General features: G+C 32.8%; 1 protein-coding gene and 1 long non-coding RNA gene across 2 annotated transcripts; one reads left to right on the plus strand and one right to left on the minus strand.

Moving 5' to 3' along the window:
* Nucleotides 1-2,670: 2,670 nt before the first annotated feature.
* Nucleotides 2,671-9,984, plus strand: LOC132269583 (exosome complex component RRP41-like). The gene is made up of 7 exons (XM_059770820.1): nucleotides 2,671-2,889; nucleotides 6,661-6,739; nucleotides 7,593-7,695; nucleotides 7,802-7,922; nucleotides 8,199-8,287; nucleotides 9,082-9,231; nucleotides 9,668-9,984. The coding sequence occupies exons 1-7, from the start codon at nucleotides 2,751-2,753 to the stop codon at nucleotides 9,755-9,757; spliced, it is 771 nt and encodes a 256-aa protein (XP_059626803.1). The 5' UTR covers nucleotides 2,671-2,750; the 3' UTR covers nucleotides 9,758-9,984.
* A 1,101-nt stretch (nucleotides 9,985-11,085) lies between these two features.
* LOC132269584 (uncharacterized) lies at nucleotides 11,086-12,157 on the minus strand. The gene is made up of 2 exons (XR_009469537.1): nucleotides 11,567-12,157; nucleotides 11,086-11,449 (listed from the first exon to the last, which is right to left on the minus strand). It is a non-coding gene; the product is annotated as an uncharacterized LOC132269584 (long non-coding RNA).
* Between the last annotated feature and the right edge of the window lie 3,596 nt (nucleotides 12,158-15,753).

A 15,753-nucleotide genomic window follows, 5' to 3' on the forward strand; every position in this document is an offset into this window, starting at 1 on the left:
TTTATGTTGTCCAGGTGTACACGTGTACATTATAAAATAAATTTTTATCTGAACGGTATTTTTTTTTTTTGGCTTCTGTTACGAAATAATTCCTACATTACATATAAATTAATTACGACAATACATATGAAATCATTTTGATATTATTTCGAGTAATTTAATTAGAATATAAGTATTACAATAAAGGTACAACTCCATAAATAACATTTATTACATCCACTTACATTAGAAGGGTAAGATGGAAGTTCCCACGTCTCAATCATTAATACGTTTTTTTAAAGTTCATTTATGTTATCCAATTGTTTACGTGTAAATTATCAAATAAAATTATCTTTTCAAAATCATTTTTGTCTTGACTTCTATTATGAAATCATTTCTACAGTACATATAAATTAATTACGATAAAACATATGAAATCGTTCTAATGTTATTCCCACTAATTTAATTGGATAATAACTACCATCAATTAATTACCACTCTTTTATGATAATTAACTGAAAGAACGGTAAAATCTTTGCTAAATTTTCATAATTATTGTTTTCTTTACTTTGTTTAAGTTTCAAATCCCCCTTTGAATATTCATTGAAAGTCATGGTAGCTACAACTTTAATGTTTAAACTTTACCCCTCTCTTGTGCTTTTTGTTTTTTTTTTGGGGCAAAAAATGGGCTTGAAACTAAACATGCCAGGCAAATGGTCAATGTGGGTCCAACTCTAATGAGTTTGTTCCATAGAACCATAACAAAAAGAGTAGTTTCTAGACTGATAAAAGGCACTTTGGTTTTTGAATAAAAAATTTTAAGAGTTGAAAGAAATTAATTTTTTATTAATTCCAAATGTCATTGCTCTAAATGCATATTAATTTTAAATTACTTTTTATATATTATATATACTTGGAGACTAAAATTATAAGAAATTTATTGAAAATAAGAAGTTTTTTTATCCACAAAGTAGAAGAAAGCAATAGAAATGTTGATTGAGCTTGGTGGACACCAGAGTGAGGACTCCTTGTACTACTAGTGTCTTTGGTTGTTCCCTTTTATTAGGACTGTTTCCTTTGTAGTGGTTAATATGCCTCGCCCTATCCACCTCCCTTGTCAACTCTCTCTCTCTCTCTCTGTGAAAAGTCCTACCATGCATGAAACTTTATATAAATTATAGTGTTAATTTGGTTGACATTCTTAAGATTTGACCAAATATTACATGAAAATATCTTTCTAAAATTACTTTCATTCAGATTTCAAATGACTTTTTTGTCATATTTGAAAAGACAATTTTACCTTTAATTTTTTTAATAACTTTTAAAATTATAAAATATCAAAAAATTAAAAGGACTAAAATGCCCTTACTCTCGTAATCTTACTATGGGTCGCCATTATGGCAACCCATACGGTTGATAAAGGTCGAAGACCACCGGGTCGCCGTCCATGGAGATCAGACCAGGTCGCCGCCGGCAACCTGGTATAAGGAGAAAGGGCAGCGAGAAAGAGGAAAGCTGCAAAGCAAGATATGCAGATTACTGCTTTTCAAAAAAAAAAGCAGATTACTTTGCAAATGATATGTTTATAATCAATCATATAATGCTCCGTTACCGGCCAATTGCACCCAAATATCATTTTACAGCTTAAACACAAAATTGAACAAATTAGTTAAATGAAGCTCATTGGCGTGTCAGTGTGAGGCTCCTATATATTATATATAATTTCGTGTATACAAATTATCTTGACAAGTCAACAAGGATGGCTAGAATTATTAATTGCAGAATTATTAATTGCTCCTCTCTTCACCATTAATGGTCTCTCCCTCTCTTCTTTGCCGACAGCAATGAAGAAGAAAAGAAAATAAAATAAAATAAAAAATGAAAAAAAAAACAGAAAAATTCTTTGCCGGCAGTAACGAAGAAGGAGAAAAGGAAATTAGAAAATAAAGAAAAAAGAAAAGAAATAGAAAAAGAAATATGGATGCACATAAAGAAGAAAAGGTGGAGAAAGCTGATGGTGTAGATGATGAGAAATACATATACACACACATATATATAAAGAATAATTTTAAAAAATAACTATAATTCGGTTAGTGTACATAATGAGAATTATATATATATATATACATATATATATATATAAAGAATTATTATAAATTTATATAATAAAGGTCAAAGGGTATTCAAGTCATTTCAACACTTTTTAAAGTCCATAAATAGTTAGAAGGGTAACAATGTCATTTTACGTACAAAAGGTATCTAACACTGAAAAATAACTTTTGGGGTGTAAGTAAAAAACGGAACAAACGTCTGTAACGAGTGATAGTTATTTTTGAAAGATATTTTAATGTGATATTTGACCAAACTTGAAGAGTGTTAGTCAAATTAACCCTAAATTATATTGTTCCGTATGCGGGCCGAGAGCCCAATTAATTTTAGACCAAAAGGCCCAATTTATTGTTTTTTGGGCCCTTGAGGCCCATGTAAAATTTTCAACTTAATTAATTTCTCAGCCTTAGATCGGTCAGTTGGGCACTCGAAGTTGGTTTGGGTCATTGGTGGAAGGCTTTAGCCCCGCTGTTATAAACTTTCATGCGATCGGGATTTGGCTTTAACCCGAATGACCCGAACCGGTTCCTTTCGTTGATTGATGTCTTGTGCTCCCGGTGCATTTTAGCAGGTGTCACGGAATAGCGAGCGTCCCCTAATTTAAACCTGGCAAGCGAAGGGTGTAGAGAGAGAGGGTCGGGGGTGAAGTGCGCCAGAGAGAGATGGCCGGAAAAGCTGGAACGACTCCAATCACGTACTCACCGTCGCCGACAACGCAGTATAAGAAGAAAACGCCCATTTTCAGAGACGTCGATTGGGTTCGTCCCGACGGTCGTGGCTTTCACGAGTGCAGGCCTGCCTGTATACTCTCTCTTACTCTTCTGATATATATACATATATACATATATCAATGTTTATGTTCTTAGAAATATAACTACTTGCGTTAATTTTGTCGCGTGTAATAATCTGTTCACTGTGTTTTACCCTCTTATCAGTTTTTCTATACTCATTGATGTGGCATTAGATTGATTAATTTATAATTTATTTATTTATAATTGTTATTTTCTTGTATGGGGATTGAATATATATATATATATATATATATATATATATATATATATATATATTTTCCATTGATATATCGGTTGCACAGAACTCTGCTTCAAGTTAATCAATCTTTGTTAGGTGTAGTTCGTGTTGAATCTAGGCCATAGAAGTACATGCATGAGTTTATTTGACTGCGGAGAGAATTATTATTTTTTGGGTAGGTTTATGTGGGATCATTGTTTTTAGCTTTTTTCTATTTCCATGACTATTGGTATGTGATGTTCCCTGATGTTTACTTGTTTGATTGTTGAATTGTTTGTGGGCAAAACTGTATTTCTTTCAATTTTCTTTGCGCTTGATATTACTGTAAAAGTCACATAAGCAATCCAATGGAATCACTAGCCTAAGTACATTATATTTGATCTCTTTTGCTATTTCATGAAACTCCCAAGTTAACAAAAAGCAATGACATGGCTCACATATGTACCTATCTTTGGTTATTTGTTCCTCCTTTGTTGCAATTTTCTTAATCTGTAGCAGACTAGCTGTGCAGTTTCTAGACTATTAGTTAGAAACCAAAAAGTGGCATCTATATAAGCATATGTATGTACAGATGTTACAGCTATGTTTGCATATATATACTGATATGGGCATACATTTGTAGATTAGGAGTTGTAATTATGTGCTTTGTTGTACGGGTGTCTTATTTTTTAAGATTAGTTGATTTTATCATAGGAGGAAATAATCCCAGTATAGGTGTGTTCTTTAGGGTCTCAGTAGGGCTACGTGATGATGCACAATGTTATGTGGATGACTTTTTGCAAATTGATAATCAGAACATGCCCCTTTTTGCCTCTAAGAACATTTATTTCACAATCCTATAAAAAACTGTCAACCAAACAAAATTTTGTACTGTTTTCTGATTTTTAGTACTTTACAAATATAAAAAAATGTTCTCAGAAAACTGAACCAAACAGGCCCTTAACTTCTTGATTTGATTACCTCTTAGTGACTGATAAGGGTTATGATCCTAGATAGAGCAGAAAGGTGAATGACAATACGTGTATTCAGTTTGAGGTGGTTGAGATATGACTCGCCAAGCTGTCCTAAATTCAGTACTATAAGAATTGACAAGTGTCTACCAGTTCCTAAGCTGTGGGAACATGGCTTTTGTCAGGGCTGAATTGTATAAACCAACATCAGAAGCCTCCAAAATAAGCATGTTGTGCAAAGATTTTAGATTTTTCAAGTTGATGCGGTTTAAGCTCTATTGTGAGAGGTTATGTATATGTGGTGTTCTGTTACTTGGTGCACAAAGAGGTGAAGACAGATAAACAACGAGGAATCCTACCATATAATTAGCCTTTTTTTTTTCCTTCTCTTTCTTTTGTGAGATACTATTGTTCCCATTACTTCTTGCACATGCAGTTTATGTTTTACGGTAAGTTATCAAACAGACAATGCATAAAGGAGATGTCAGCGTTAAGACATAATATAAAGTTATGTCTAGTATCATTCCTATATTAAGTTGTCTCATAGACGTATTTATTCTGTGCTTCCATAGCATATTGAAATTTGTATTCCTCATTGCACTTTATTTGCTTACCTCATTCCTTCCCCTGTATTTTTTCCATTTGGGATGGATATACGTCTTTGCTCTTTCTATAACCTACTTGTTAGTTGCATGGCCTCCGAGCTTATAATTGATTAGTTGTTCAAGTATCTTGAGCTCAAGTGTCTATTGTCCTAAAATAAGCATGTTGTGCAAAGATTTTAGATTTTTCAAGTTGATTTAGTTTAAGCTTTATTATGATTTATATAAGAGGTTATGTATGTAAGGTGCTCTGTTACTTGGTGCACAAAGAGGTGAAGACGGATAAACAATGATGAATCCTACTGTATAATTAGGCTTTTTTTTTTTTTTTTTTTTCTTTCTTTTGTTGGATCCTATTGTTCTCACTACTTGCACATGCACGTTTGTGCTTTATATTAAGTTATCAAACAGACAATGCATAAAGGAGATGTCAGTGTTAAGACATAATATAGACACATGATTTAACAAGTTATATTTCATATACTTGCTTATTCTGTGCTTCCATAGCATATTGAGTTTTGTACATCCTCATTGCACTTTTTTTGCTTAGCTCAGTCCTTCCCCTGTGTTTTTGCCATTTAGGATGTCTAGACATGTTTGCTCTTTCTATACCCTATTTGTTAGTTGCATGGCCTCCGAGCTTATAATTGATTAATTGTTCAAGTATCTTGATCTCAAGTGTCAGTTTGTCTTAAATAGAAAACTTCTTCCCATTGTTTTCCTTCCCCCCAAACCCCTCTCTCTCGATTTTTTATCTTTATTTTTTATTTGATGGCTCCCATGCTATTTTATTCATATAAGTGAATATATTTCGTCTTCTTTTGTCTTCTTGTACATGTTGCCTTGTGGGGTCGAGATCTTGTTTTCATTTTATTTATGTTTAATTTTTGCTTTATCTCTTTTGTGTTTTATGTGGGTCTGAACATGTTTATGCACATTTTCAAGAACACGAGCAATTGATATCTAGTTCTCTCATGTGTGTGAAAGGCCAGTTTGTCTGAAATTTGGTAGTGTTACTCTACAATTTAACTTCAGATATACAAGCATGTGCCAAATTTTTATCTCCAGCTTGACCGTGGGTTGGAAAAATGAAGTAAAAGTTGTTCATATAGTTCTAAACAGTGGATTGACTTTGCTTTCTTGGTTAATGTCTCGTGGTTTTCTTATAAAACGAAGTGGTGAACTTAAAAATATATAACATGTTTTTTATTTTGATTAGTAAAAACCAATTCAAAATATCTAACGTGTTTTGATTTTGTTTTATTTCAGAGATTTTATCAATTTCAGCTATTTCTTGTGTAATGTGTTTGCTATATATGATTCATGATCCTGCGATCAATTCCAAACCATAATTGCGCGAGCATTGGACACCAGAGATCTAGCATTGGTGTTGAGGATTGTTATTATCTAATGGACTCACTTACAGGAGCACCAGAGATCTAGCATTGGACACCATGTTAGACCTTCTACTTTCTGATATCCGTTCACTTGAGAGAAACTAATTTGAATTGGAGCAATCATGGTGTGGATTACAGCAGTTGTGATGTTTGGTAGTTGTTAAATGTCATGCCATGTAATTGCTGCTATATCCTAATTTTCCCTCCCTTGGGGGGTTGATGACTTGTGTATTTCCGTAATCTTTTATTTGCCATTTTAAGTTCTGTTGTTTAAGCCTGTGCAACAGTTAAAGTCCTCTGATGCTTATATTTTCAAATGCTCATTTCTTATCCGTCATTTAGCATTTTTTTATGGACAAACTATTGATGTTTACGTACTCTCAAGTGCTCATTCTAGAATCTTCTGTCAAATTTGTAACTGTCTATATATTTACTTTTTGTCTTCTATTCTCAGTTATTTCTATATTTACATGTTTGTTTCTTAGATTTTTCTGTTTGTTCTTGTATTCGTTTCCATCTTATGTGCTGGATGTAATAGCATTGTATAGTTTAACCTACAATTAGCTTCTAAGAACACTGGTTGGAGATTTGCAGTTCTGAGGACTGGTGCTGCGAATGCCGCTTCAGGTTCTGCATATGCAGAGTTTGGAAATACCAAGGTCATTGTCTCTGTGTGAGTATATCCTTTATTTGATGTAAAGATTTTTCTCATAATTTTTATTTACTTATTTACATATTCCTGCATATAGAGAGTGCATGTCTCATAGATTTTCCATGTTCAGCTTCTGATACTTCTCCTGTTTTCTGTCGGTCATAGTTTTTGTTCAATCGTTTTAGTTGTGGGAACCTTCCTTCCATACTAGTTGATGCTCCCTCTTTGTTTTCTTGATTATGCATTTTTTAACTTTGAATCTTTTAAGACACGTGATTCTTTTTCCTTTTTTGTAGACTTGCATGTATATTGTGACGTAAACTCAAACTAGCCTGAGATTTATCAACTAATTCAAATAGTGTTACTTATAAAATAGTTATTTTATGAGAAGAAATGAAGAACATTTTAACTATGAAGTTGGCAATCAAAGTTTTTGGAATATAAGTGCCTTACTGTTCAACTTTTCCAATTTGAATAAGAAGGGCTGTTATCCAAGTAGTCTTCTTTCGGTGATTGATTATAATATTCCAGTAATAACTTTGATACTGGATGTATTTTTAAAAGAGTTCTTAGCTGCATCTTAGTTGCACTACCATTCATTAGTCTTTTTGCTCCGAGGATAGTTGCGTCCCCGCTTCCAATTGTGCTTCTAAGATTCTCCTCAGGAAGTATCAGCCGCTGCTTATTTTTAGACATGATTCATGTTTGTATGCATGTTATTTTGGACAACCTTATAATTCTTATAGGTTGAGATGCAGAAATTAATTATAAAATTATTTATGTTAATAAGTTACAAATTGAATTTTCAATTTGGTACTTACCTTTATGGTATATGGACTTGGGCACATGTAATATATGTGGTTTTTTCTTTTAGATTTGGGCCAAGGGAAAGTAAGAAAGCAATGATGTACAGTGATCTAGGGCGGCTAAATTGTGATGTCAGTTATACAACTTTTGCCACCCCCGTTCGTGGACAGGTATGGACAATCGGTATCATGTAATGCTTTGTTCATACTCCATTTCTCCTTTTTGTGCTATTTTCGGTTTCTCTTATTTTAATGTTCAAAGTCCTTCATGTGTTAGGTATCGGACAACAAAGAGTTCTCTTCAATGCTACATAAAGCTTTGGAGGGTGCGATAATACTGGATAGTTTCCCTAAGACAACTGTTGATGTTTTTGCATTGGTGTTGGAATCTGGTGGCAGTAAGTTCAATGTTTTTAATGCGTCAATATATTAAATGTAGTCAAATTAGTTCATGATCTTTTATGCATAGCTTTGCAAAATTGATGAGCTGAACCGAGTGTACTACTTGAAGTCATCTTGTTGAACTATTCAGCTGAGCTGAGTACAGACTACAGATTTCAAGTTGTGGCAAGTGTATTGGCAACCGAATTGGCCATCTTGAGATCCCTGCAAAACATCATTGTCTGGCATTAATGTTTTAGTATATTGACGAGCTTTCTATACTTTGGTTCCAGGTGATCTTCCCGTGGTGATATCCTGTGCTAGTCTTGCTCTGGCAGATGCAGGGATTTTGATGTATGACTTGGTTGCCTCAGTTTCTGTGGTATGCATGCACACACATTAATATTTCTTTCCTCATTTTGTTTTGAATCTATAAGTATGAAATAAGCTTCATGTACATATAATAATCTTTACTTGGCTATATATTTGACAGTTTCTTTTATTAAAAATTGAAGTAGCTCTGGCTCAAAATTAAATGGTGAAGGGAAGGGAAAACATTTATACAAGGTTTTCATTCTAAAATCTATCAGATTGTTCAATTACAACGTTGATTTTCAGAGAAATTTCTCTTTTGCCTGTATGCTTGTGCATCATCATAGCTTTGTGTACATGACCAACCTAGCGTGGCCAGACTTCCCTGCATTATCACTTGCTAGAATTATTGGGAACTCTATTTCATGTTTTCTCGCTTTTAGTTTGTGCCCCTGCATCTGACTACTCTTTGCCATAATTCTTCCACTCGATATACATGCTAATGTTTTAGGAATCTGTTTTTTTTTTTTTTTTTTTCCCAGTCAACTAAATGGAGAGGATTTCATTCCTTTTCTGCCAAGGCAGTTATTCTTTTAGTGTCCCTCAATATCACAGATATCTAAATCATTTGTTCGAGATTGACTATTAGAAGAGTTGTGTCAACACCGATCTTTAACCAGAAAGATGCATACTCACTAAGTCACTAAGCCAGCAGTTGGATGAGCCATTCATAGTCTACATGGATTACTAATAAGATACCAAAAGAATTCTCGTTCTTTAATGACCGACCTAAAAGTTTTTGTTCTTATGTGGGGCTATTGCTGATTTCTCACTCTTCATATGCTTCCATTTTCGAATGTCTAGTCTTGCCTCGGGAAGAATCTTCTCATTGATCCTATCTCAGAAGAAGAAGGCAACCAAGACGGAAGCCTAATGATTACTTGTATGCCTTCGCGTAATGAGGTTACCCAGCTGACTATAGCAGGAGAATGGTCAACCCCAAAGATTCATGAGGTATGGCAATTCACCGGGATAGTATTCCTTATTTTATACGTTGCTTTATCTGTCCTTCGCTTTTGGATATTTTTTTCCCCGCATAAGAGGACAGAATGGGCATCATATCTAATGGCCAATTCTCTGCATCAGGAACTGGGCGTCATTATTTGCATGTTTTTGTCCATAGTTTGTTAGTAGCTTTCTCCTTTAGTTTGTAGTCAATTATTGATTTGAAGTTACCTAGGTGATATGCTGGTGAGATTTTAGTATGTGCTTGAGGAGTTCTGCACGAGTACTGGTTGACATCTATCTAATTATAAATTTATTTGCATGCATATATACATTTTCTAGATCGAGATTGGGACCAAAAAAAGTTCCAGTAACCCTTGACACACACATAATAGGACAGATGAGTTTTCATGGGGCTGAGAAATCTGACGTCTTCTATGAACAGGCAATGGAGCTATGCCTTGATGCTTGCTCCAAGCTCGGGAAGATCATGAGGTCATGCTTGAAGGAAACTGCTTCTGCTTCGCAGGAATAGGGTGATAGTTTTTTTTTTTTTTTTTTTTTTTTTTTTCATTAGTGCAGATCACAGAATTAGCTATTGAGTTTCGTTTCCTTAAAACCAAGTTCCCGTATATCATACATTCTTGTGTTTTTTTGTTTTTTTAATTTTGTAATTGGTTTGGCCAGAATTTTGCTCATTGTATCCAATGAAGTTCTGATGGCTGCTTCATCGTTTGAATCTCCAGCCTATTTACTTTTGAATTGAGTCTTTTGACAGTGCAAACAAAGAAATGGCCAATTATCTACCTTGTAACTTGTTTTAGTGTGATTTGTAGCATAGGCTAGCACCTGATCAGTGGATAACTGAAAATAATTGTCAGACTGTTTTTGGGGTGAATAAAAGGGATATTGGTGAGGCTTGGTGAATGGAGTTTTTGCCTTACTTTGCCCTGGTACACTGATCAATCCAACCTCGCCAAGAGGGAGGTAACTTGTTCCCTATTGATAGCTTAGAGAACTGAATATCTAAAATTCTTCCTACATGAAATTTCTAAAAATAAATTTCAGGAGACCATTAAAATCAGGAGAATTCTGTTGGGGGCATGTTCAGACTGGAAAACTGATCTAATTTTGACCTAATTTAGAGATTTATTTCACATTTTAGCTTTTTCTGGCTACTCATTCAACTGCAGATATACTGTATTTTATGGTGTTTTTTTGTTTTGCTTGTTTGTTTTTGTGCGTATATGAGTGTGTTCGACTGCTAGAATGTCGAAACCAAGCTAATTAGGCGCTAATATTTTCTTTGAACAGTAGACTTTATTTATTTATTTATTTTTTAACACCACAAACAGTAACAAGCAAACTAGAAAACAGAGCAACTGGGTAAATTCAAAGACACTGACTTTAGGATTAGCAGAAGACCAAACCACATAGGATTGTTTGGTCTGGATTACAATCTGGCTCAAGCAGGTTGATAACCAATACAAAACCTAATGCTGTGTATTAGCTGATCCATATTTTAATCTGAGACAGATCACATTGGTTGTCAAACAAGACCCAACATATCTACAATTTCTTCCGGTTACATGACGCAAAAACACCCGTGTTTAAATGACGCGTGGTTTATAGTTTGTGGGTGACTGCCCATTTGCGGTTTACCCAGCAACCAAGCCTGGGCTGATAGTTGGAAAGAATTTCCCATTTCTTGTTCTAAAAAATAAAATAAAATCAGTTACATGTTGTGTCTTGTAAAGTCCATCTTGTAGATGTTGATCTAGAATTTTATCTCCTTAATCTTTATGTTTTTATTTTGATAAAATAAAATAAAAAAATAAAAAACTTGGAAGGACAAAACATATCTTTGCAAGAACTTAAAAATACCTTTCCAAAAAAAAAATTCAAGATCATTTTTTTTCCCCATTTGAATGATCTTTTATGCAAGAGACAAAACCTATCAGACAAAGTTCCAAACCTTAGAAGTACAAATTAAACTAGAAATGTTCCTCTAGAATACATTCAAATATGTCAACATTAATTCAAGACAATTTAATAAAAAAACCAAAAAAAGAGTCAAACAACAATGGTGTGTCTATGTCATACATACACAAACATGTTCATATAAGATGTGAATTAAGCAATGCATCTCTAGGGGGGAGGAGGTCCTGGCTCAAACAGTGGAGGGCAGCAACATGTAAGTAGACCACAGCAGCACAGAAACCACAAGCTGCAAAATTAATTGGAGGAATTGGAAGAAGACCAAATTAATGACAATGTGAAATCCCACCTCTCATTTATTTATCTCATATTTAAGATTCAATTTATAAAAGAAAAACAAAATTACCATGATTCCAAGAACCCTCCAGCAGGCGGAGCCGCCGGCGGCGGCTGCAGCAGCGGTGCTTCTGGTGGTGGAGGTGGATCCATAAATGATGGAAGAAGATGAAATTAACTGTTACACTATATGGCTCTGAATAGCGGGAGACAAATAATGGTTCATACATATATATATATATATATAAGTGCACCAATTTTTCCACCTCCATCTACCATTCAATGGAGATTAGGAATTTAGGACTCTAGTACCCAACTAACACCATGAACAAAATCTGAAGCTTTAACACGGGTGCATTGGGACAACTACTACAACTCTCTCGACACTCTTAGAGGTGCAGCATTTATGAAGACTAATGTGAAATTTTACATTATTGATTTTTCCTTTTTCTTTTTTCTTTTTTCAAGATAATTTAGTACTTTACTGAATATTTTTGCTTCACTAGGACTCAAAAATGGGACTGACCTAAAATGCCTCTTCACACGTGGTCATTTGTGTGACTAATTAATATACACAAAAATATTTATATTTGAGGTATATATGATTCCATTAAATGGGTTTACAGGATTTTTTTAATAAGTACATCCCTTTTAATTTGGAGTAATTTCTGGAGCACCTACTGGTCAACTAGTTTTTCTGGTCAGAACTTTATATTTTGTTAGAATGTATGCAGTGGGTGTAACAAATTACAACAAATGGACTTATCCTGAGTCAATTTGGATTGCATGTCCGTTTGTTTTGAATTACAAGAAATTAAAATTAAAAATAGGTCATCATATTAATCGTGATGTGATCCAATCATAAATGTTTAAATAATTTGTAATTATAAAATCAGAAAAGTAATAAATAAGAACAATAATTTTTTTAAAAATAAATTCAGTCACATTTTTTAATTTCTTTATTTATTATTTTTCAAATTTTATAATTACATATTAATTATTCATTTGTGATTGGACTACATCAGCAATCAGTATGAATAACCTACTCACATGTGAGTAGAAAAATCTTATTATGTATTTTTTCCCATCTGGCTTAGAGCATTTCAACATCATTAATTTTAAAAAGAATTTTTTTTTTTGGAAAGTTAAGCATTTGTTTTGTATTATAATTTTATAAAGCGTATATAATTATATTGGGCTTGAAGAAGGACAGGCCCAAGAGCCAATCAAATGAGGACCGGGCCCAAGAAGAAAGAAAAATTGAAACCATTCTTTCTTTTTCACATAAATAATATTATCTTGGTTTCATATTAGATTTTTATATAATTATATGTTATTTTTATCTGATGTTAGATGTTTATTTCGAAAACTTTGACTTATAAAAATTATAAGTCTAAATTTTCGCAGTTAATAACTAACATTGAAGGGAGGTAGTAGAAAAGCGTGCCCTTGCCAACTACCATTGCCAGAAGCACCATCACCATCATCACTGTCCAGCTCCCACCGGTATTTAGAGTTTTGACAGTTGGAAAAAGATGGGAAGTAACTTTTTATAACCGCCTAATGACAAATATGCCCTTTTTTCTGTCTAAAACAATCTTACATGTAACATTGAAGAATATGATGAAATATCTCTCTCTAAATGTCCTAAAAAAATTAGTTACTTAAATTATTGCTTTAAATATTTTTTTAAGAATACAGGAAAATATTTATTAAAAAAAACATTTTTCTTTCTTCAACCTTACTTTTTATAACTTCCTATCTTATTATTATTATTATTTTTTTTTCTGCCTAATCAAATGAAGTCTAAAGATATTAATGGAGATTACATTCGAAGCACTCGATCTCTTTTGTATGCTGATCATTTCAAGAATAGAAAGGATGTGCAAAGAGTGTTGTGGAGTCTTTAAGATATTTATAGAATTGTAAGAAATATTAGAGAATATTATAGTATTAGTATAGTTATTAAAATATATTAGAGGACACTTTTCGAGAGCCAATCTTGTTTGTCCATTAGACATAATTACGACCATTAGTTGGAGCCTTGAGGGTCTTTTGCATTTATAAGTTGAATAATGTAATAGTGTTTCAATGTTTCTGTGTTTTGGGTTGAAAAAAACCAAAATTACAAATTATTAAAAAAATCATTTTATGTAAAACAAAATTCTGCACAATATGGGAGGTTTTAGAAGTCGAAAATTAATTAATTTAATTTAAAAGATTAAAATATATAGTGACATACTTAAACGTATAGTTTTATAAGATTTTTCTCTTTAATGTTGTCCTGATTGAACAACGAAAGGTAAGTCTGTTTACTTAATTTACCATCTATTATTAAATATATGATAAAATATGGTTCACATTTTGTACCTTTATATAAATAGTCTCTTTACATTTGTAGTAAAAAAAAAAAAAACATGCATCACGCCCTTCTCTATCTACTATACCACATTTTGGGCAATTTAAGGTGTTAAATTCTAATGATCCGACTCAAATAAGTTGGTGATACCTTTCCCAAATATAAAAATTAAAAGTATATAAAATAACAACAATAAAAAGATCCTAACTATACAAAAAATGTGCAAGAAACAATGAAAAAAATGCATATAAATCCCTATATTATTAATCCTTTGAACAAATTGACCCCTATTGCATAGATCTGACCAAAAAAAATAAAAAAAATTAGATCGAGTAGAAAATAGTCATTAGTGATCTCATATGTTTTTGAAAATCCAAAAACATTCTTTTTTAGTAACAAAAATGCCCTACCAAGTTTGTGTGTATTTAAATTCTTAATGGCCTTGTTTGGATGTGCTTCAAAAAGCCCAATCCCTTTACACATATGCCAATTACACTAAAATCAAACCAATTACACTAAAATCAAAAGAACCAGCAAGAGCTTTTAGATCCAAATAAGACTTAAAATTATTATTAAGACCTAGCTAATAATTAGATGGAAACCGCCAAAGATCGTAACTAATATTACTTTTTCACCTCCTCCAGTCTTCAAACCCTTATAGGAACAAAAGTGAGCGTTAGTTGTCTGTCAAGATAAAAATAACAAAAAAATGAAAAAAAGTGCTGTTGCATAGAGCAATCACTCTTGTACAAAATTATGTGATTCAACCTGAGCGAAAAAAATAATTAAAAAAAAAGAATCTGCAAGAGAGAATGTCATTGTCAAGTTTTCCATTTGCATATGTATATGGATTTATTATTCACTTTCCTTATATATATATATATATATATATAGACGGGAAAAATGCAGTCTTTAGTCATAGTTCATTTAGTAGGTACAGTATGCCATCGATAATCATCCACGATTCACTCAAAAAGGTTCTAGAGGCGTATGAATTTTAGTTGCAGAAAAATCAATGGTGACTACTGGCTATGGTACGTTGTCACCAATTAATAAATCCAAGTGGGTTCAATGGTCGCCTAGTTGAGCATTTCGTTTTCATACCCTTTCTTTCACGTGTTGTATACGCATTAAACGACTGTGATTGACACACACTATTGTGTGTGAAGTCGATGACATCCATTCACTAAAATACAACATGCAAGCAGAGAATATGGCCTTCAGGTCCGAGGATTTTTTTGGTCCAATTGGAATTAATTTTAAGTGGAAGAAAAACTTAGCTTTATGTTTGTACATTTTTAGCTAAATTAAAATTTGAAATTTTTGGTGCTTTGGTTAGAAAAGTCAACCATTTGATATATTGACTAAATAGGATGTGGTTTTGAATGGGCAATCCAACAAATTAGGTTGGAAATGTATAATTGTGGACAACCTATATACCTCAACCGTATGAGCGGCCTTAAATTAAATAGATTTTTTAATTTTTGCACATATTTATGTAAATCAAACCAAGTGGTCACTCTAAGGTCCCTTGTTTTGAAATCAATTTGTTTGTAAATGACAATTCTTTTCATTAGTCTTATGAAGTGAGCTCATCGAGAAATTATTAAATAGTTGTGAACTATTAATACTTAAGTGGAACAGTTAAATATAAATTTTTTAATTAAAAAAATGACTCCACAAGAATATATTAATATTATGAAGTGTTATAAAAGAAAGGTTGTCATTGAATTAGTCCATCAAATGTTAAATACATTATAACCATCTAATAATTTCTAGACTTAGCTCGTCATGAGAAAAAATAAAAAAGAAGAAGAAGAAGAAGAAGAAGAAGAAGAAGAAGCCATAATGCTATAATGCGGGGTCTCATGTGAGCAGGTGCCCTCATATATTGAATT

Source organism: Cornus florida, unplaced genomic scaffold (genome assembly GCF_030987335.1).
Source record: "Cornus florida cultivar Cherokee Brave unplaced genomic scaffold, ASM3098733v1 CherokeeBrave_3.0.0_Hap2_Chr08, whole genome shotgun sequence".
Taxonomy (NCBI): Eukaryota; Viridiplantae; Streptophyta; class Magnoliopsida; order Cornales; family Cornaceae; genus Cornus; species Cornus florida.

Excerpts from the sequence above, each read along its gene's own strand:
- LOC132269583 (XM_059770820.1), top strand. The coding sequence starts at position 2,751 with ATGGCCGGAAAAGCTGGAACGACTCCAATCACGTACTCACCGTCGCCG. Across the intron at positions 6,740-7,592 it reads ACCAAGGTCATTGTCTCTGT|ATTTGGGCCAAGGGAAAGTA; the intron begins GTGAGTATATCC and ends TTTTTCTTTTAG. Across the intron at positions 9,232-9,667 it reads CAACCCCAAAGATTCATGAG|GCAATGGAGCTATGCCTTGA; the intron begins GTATGGCAATTC and ends TTCTATGAACAG.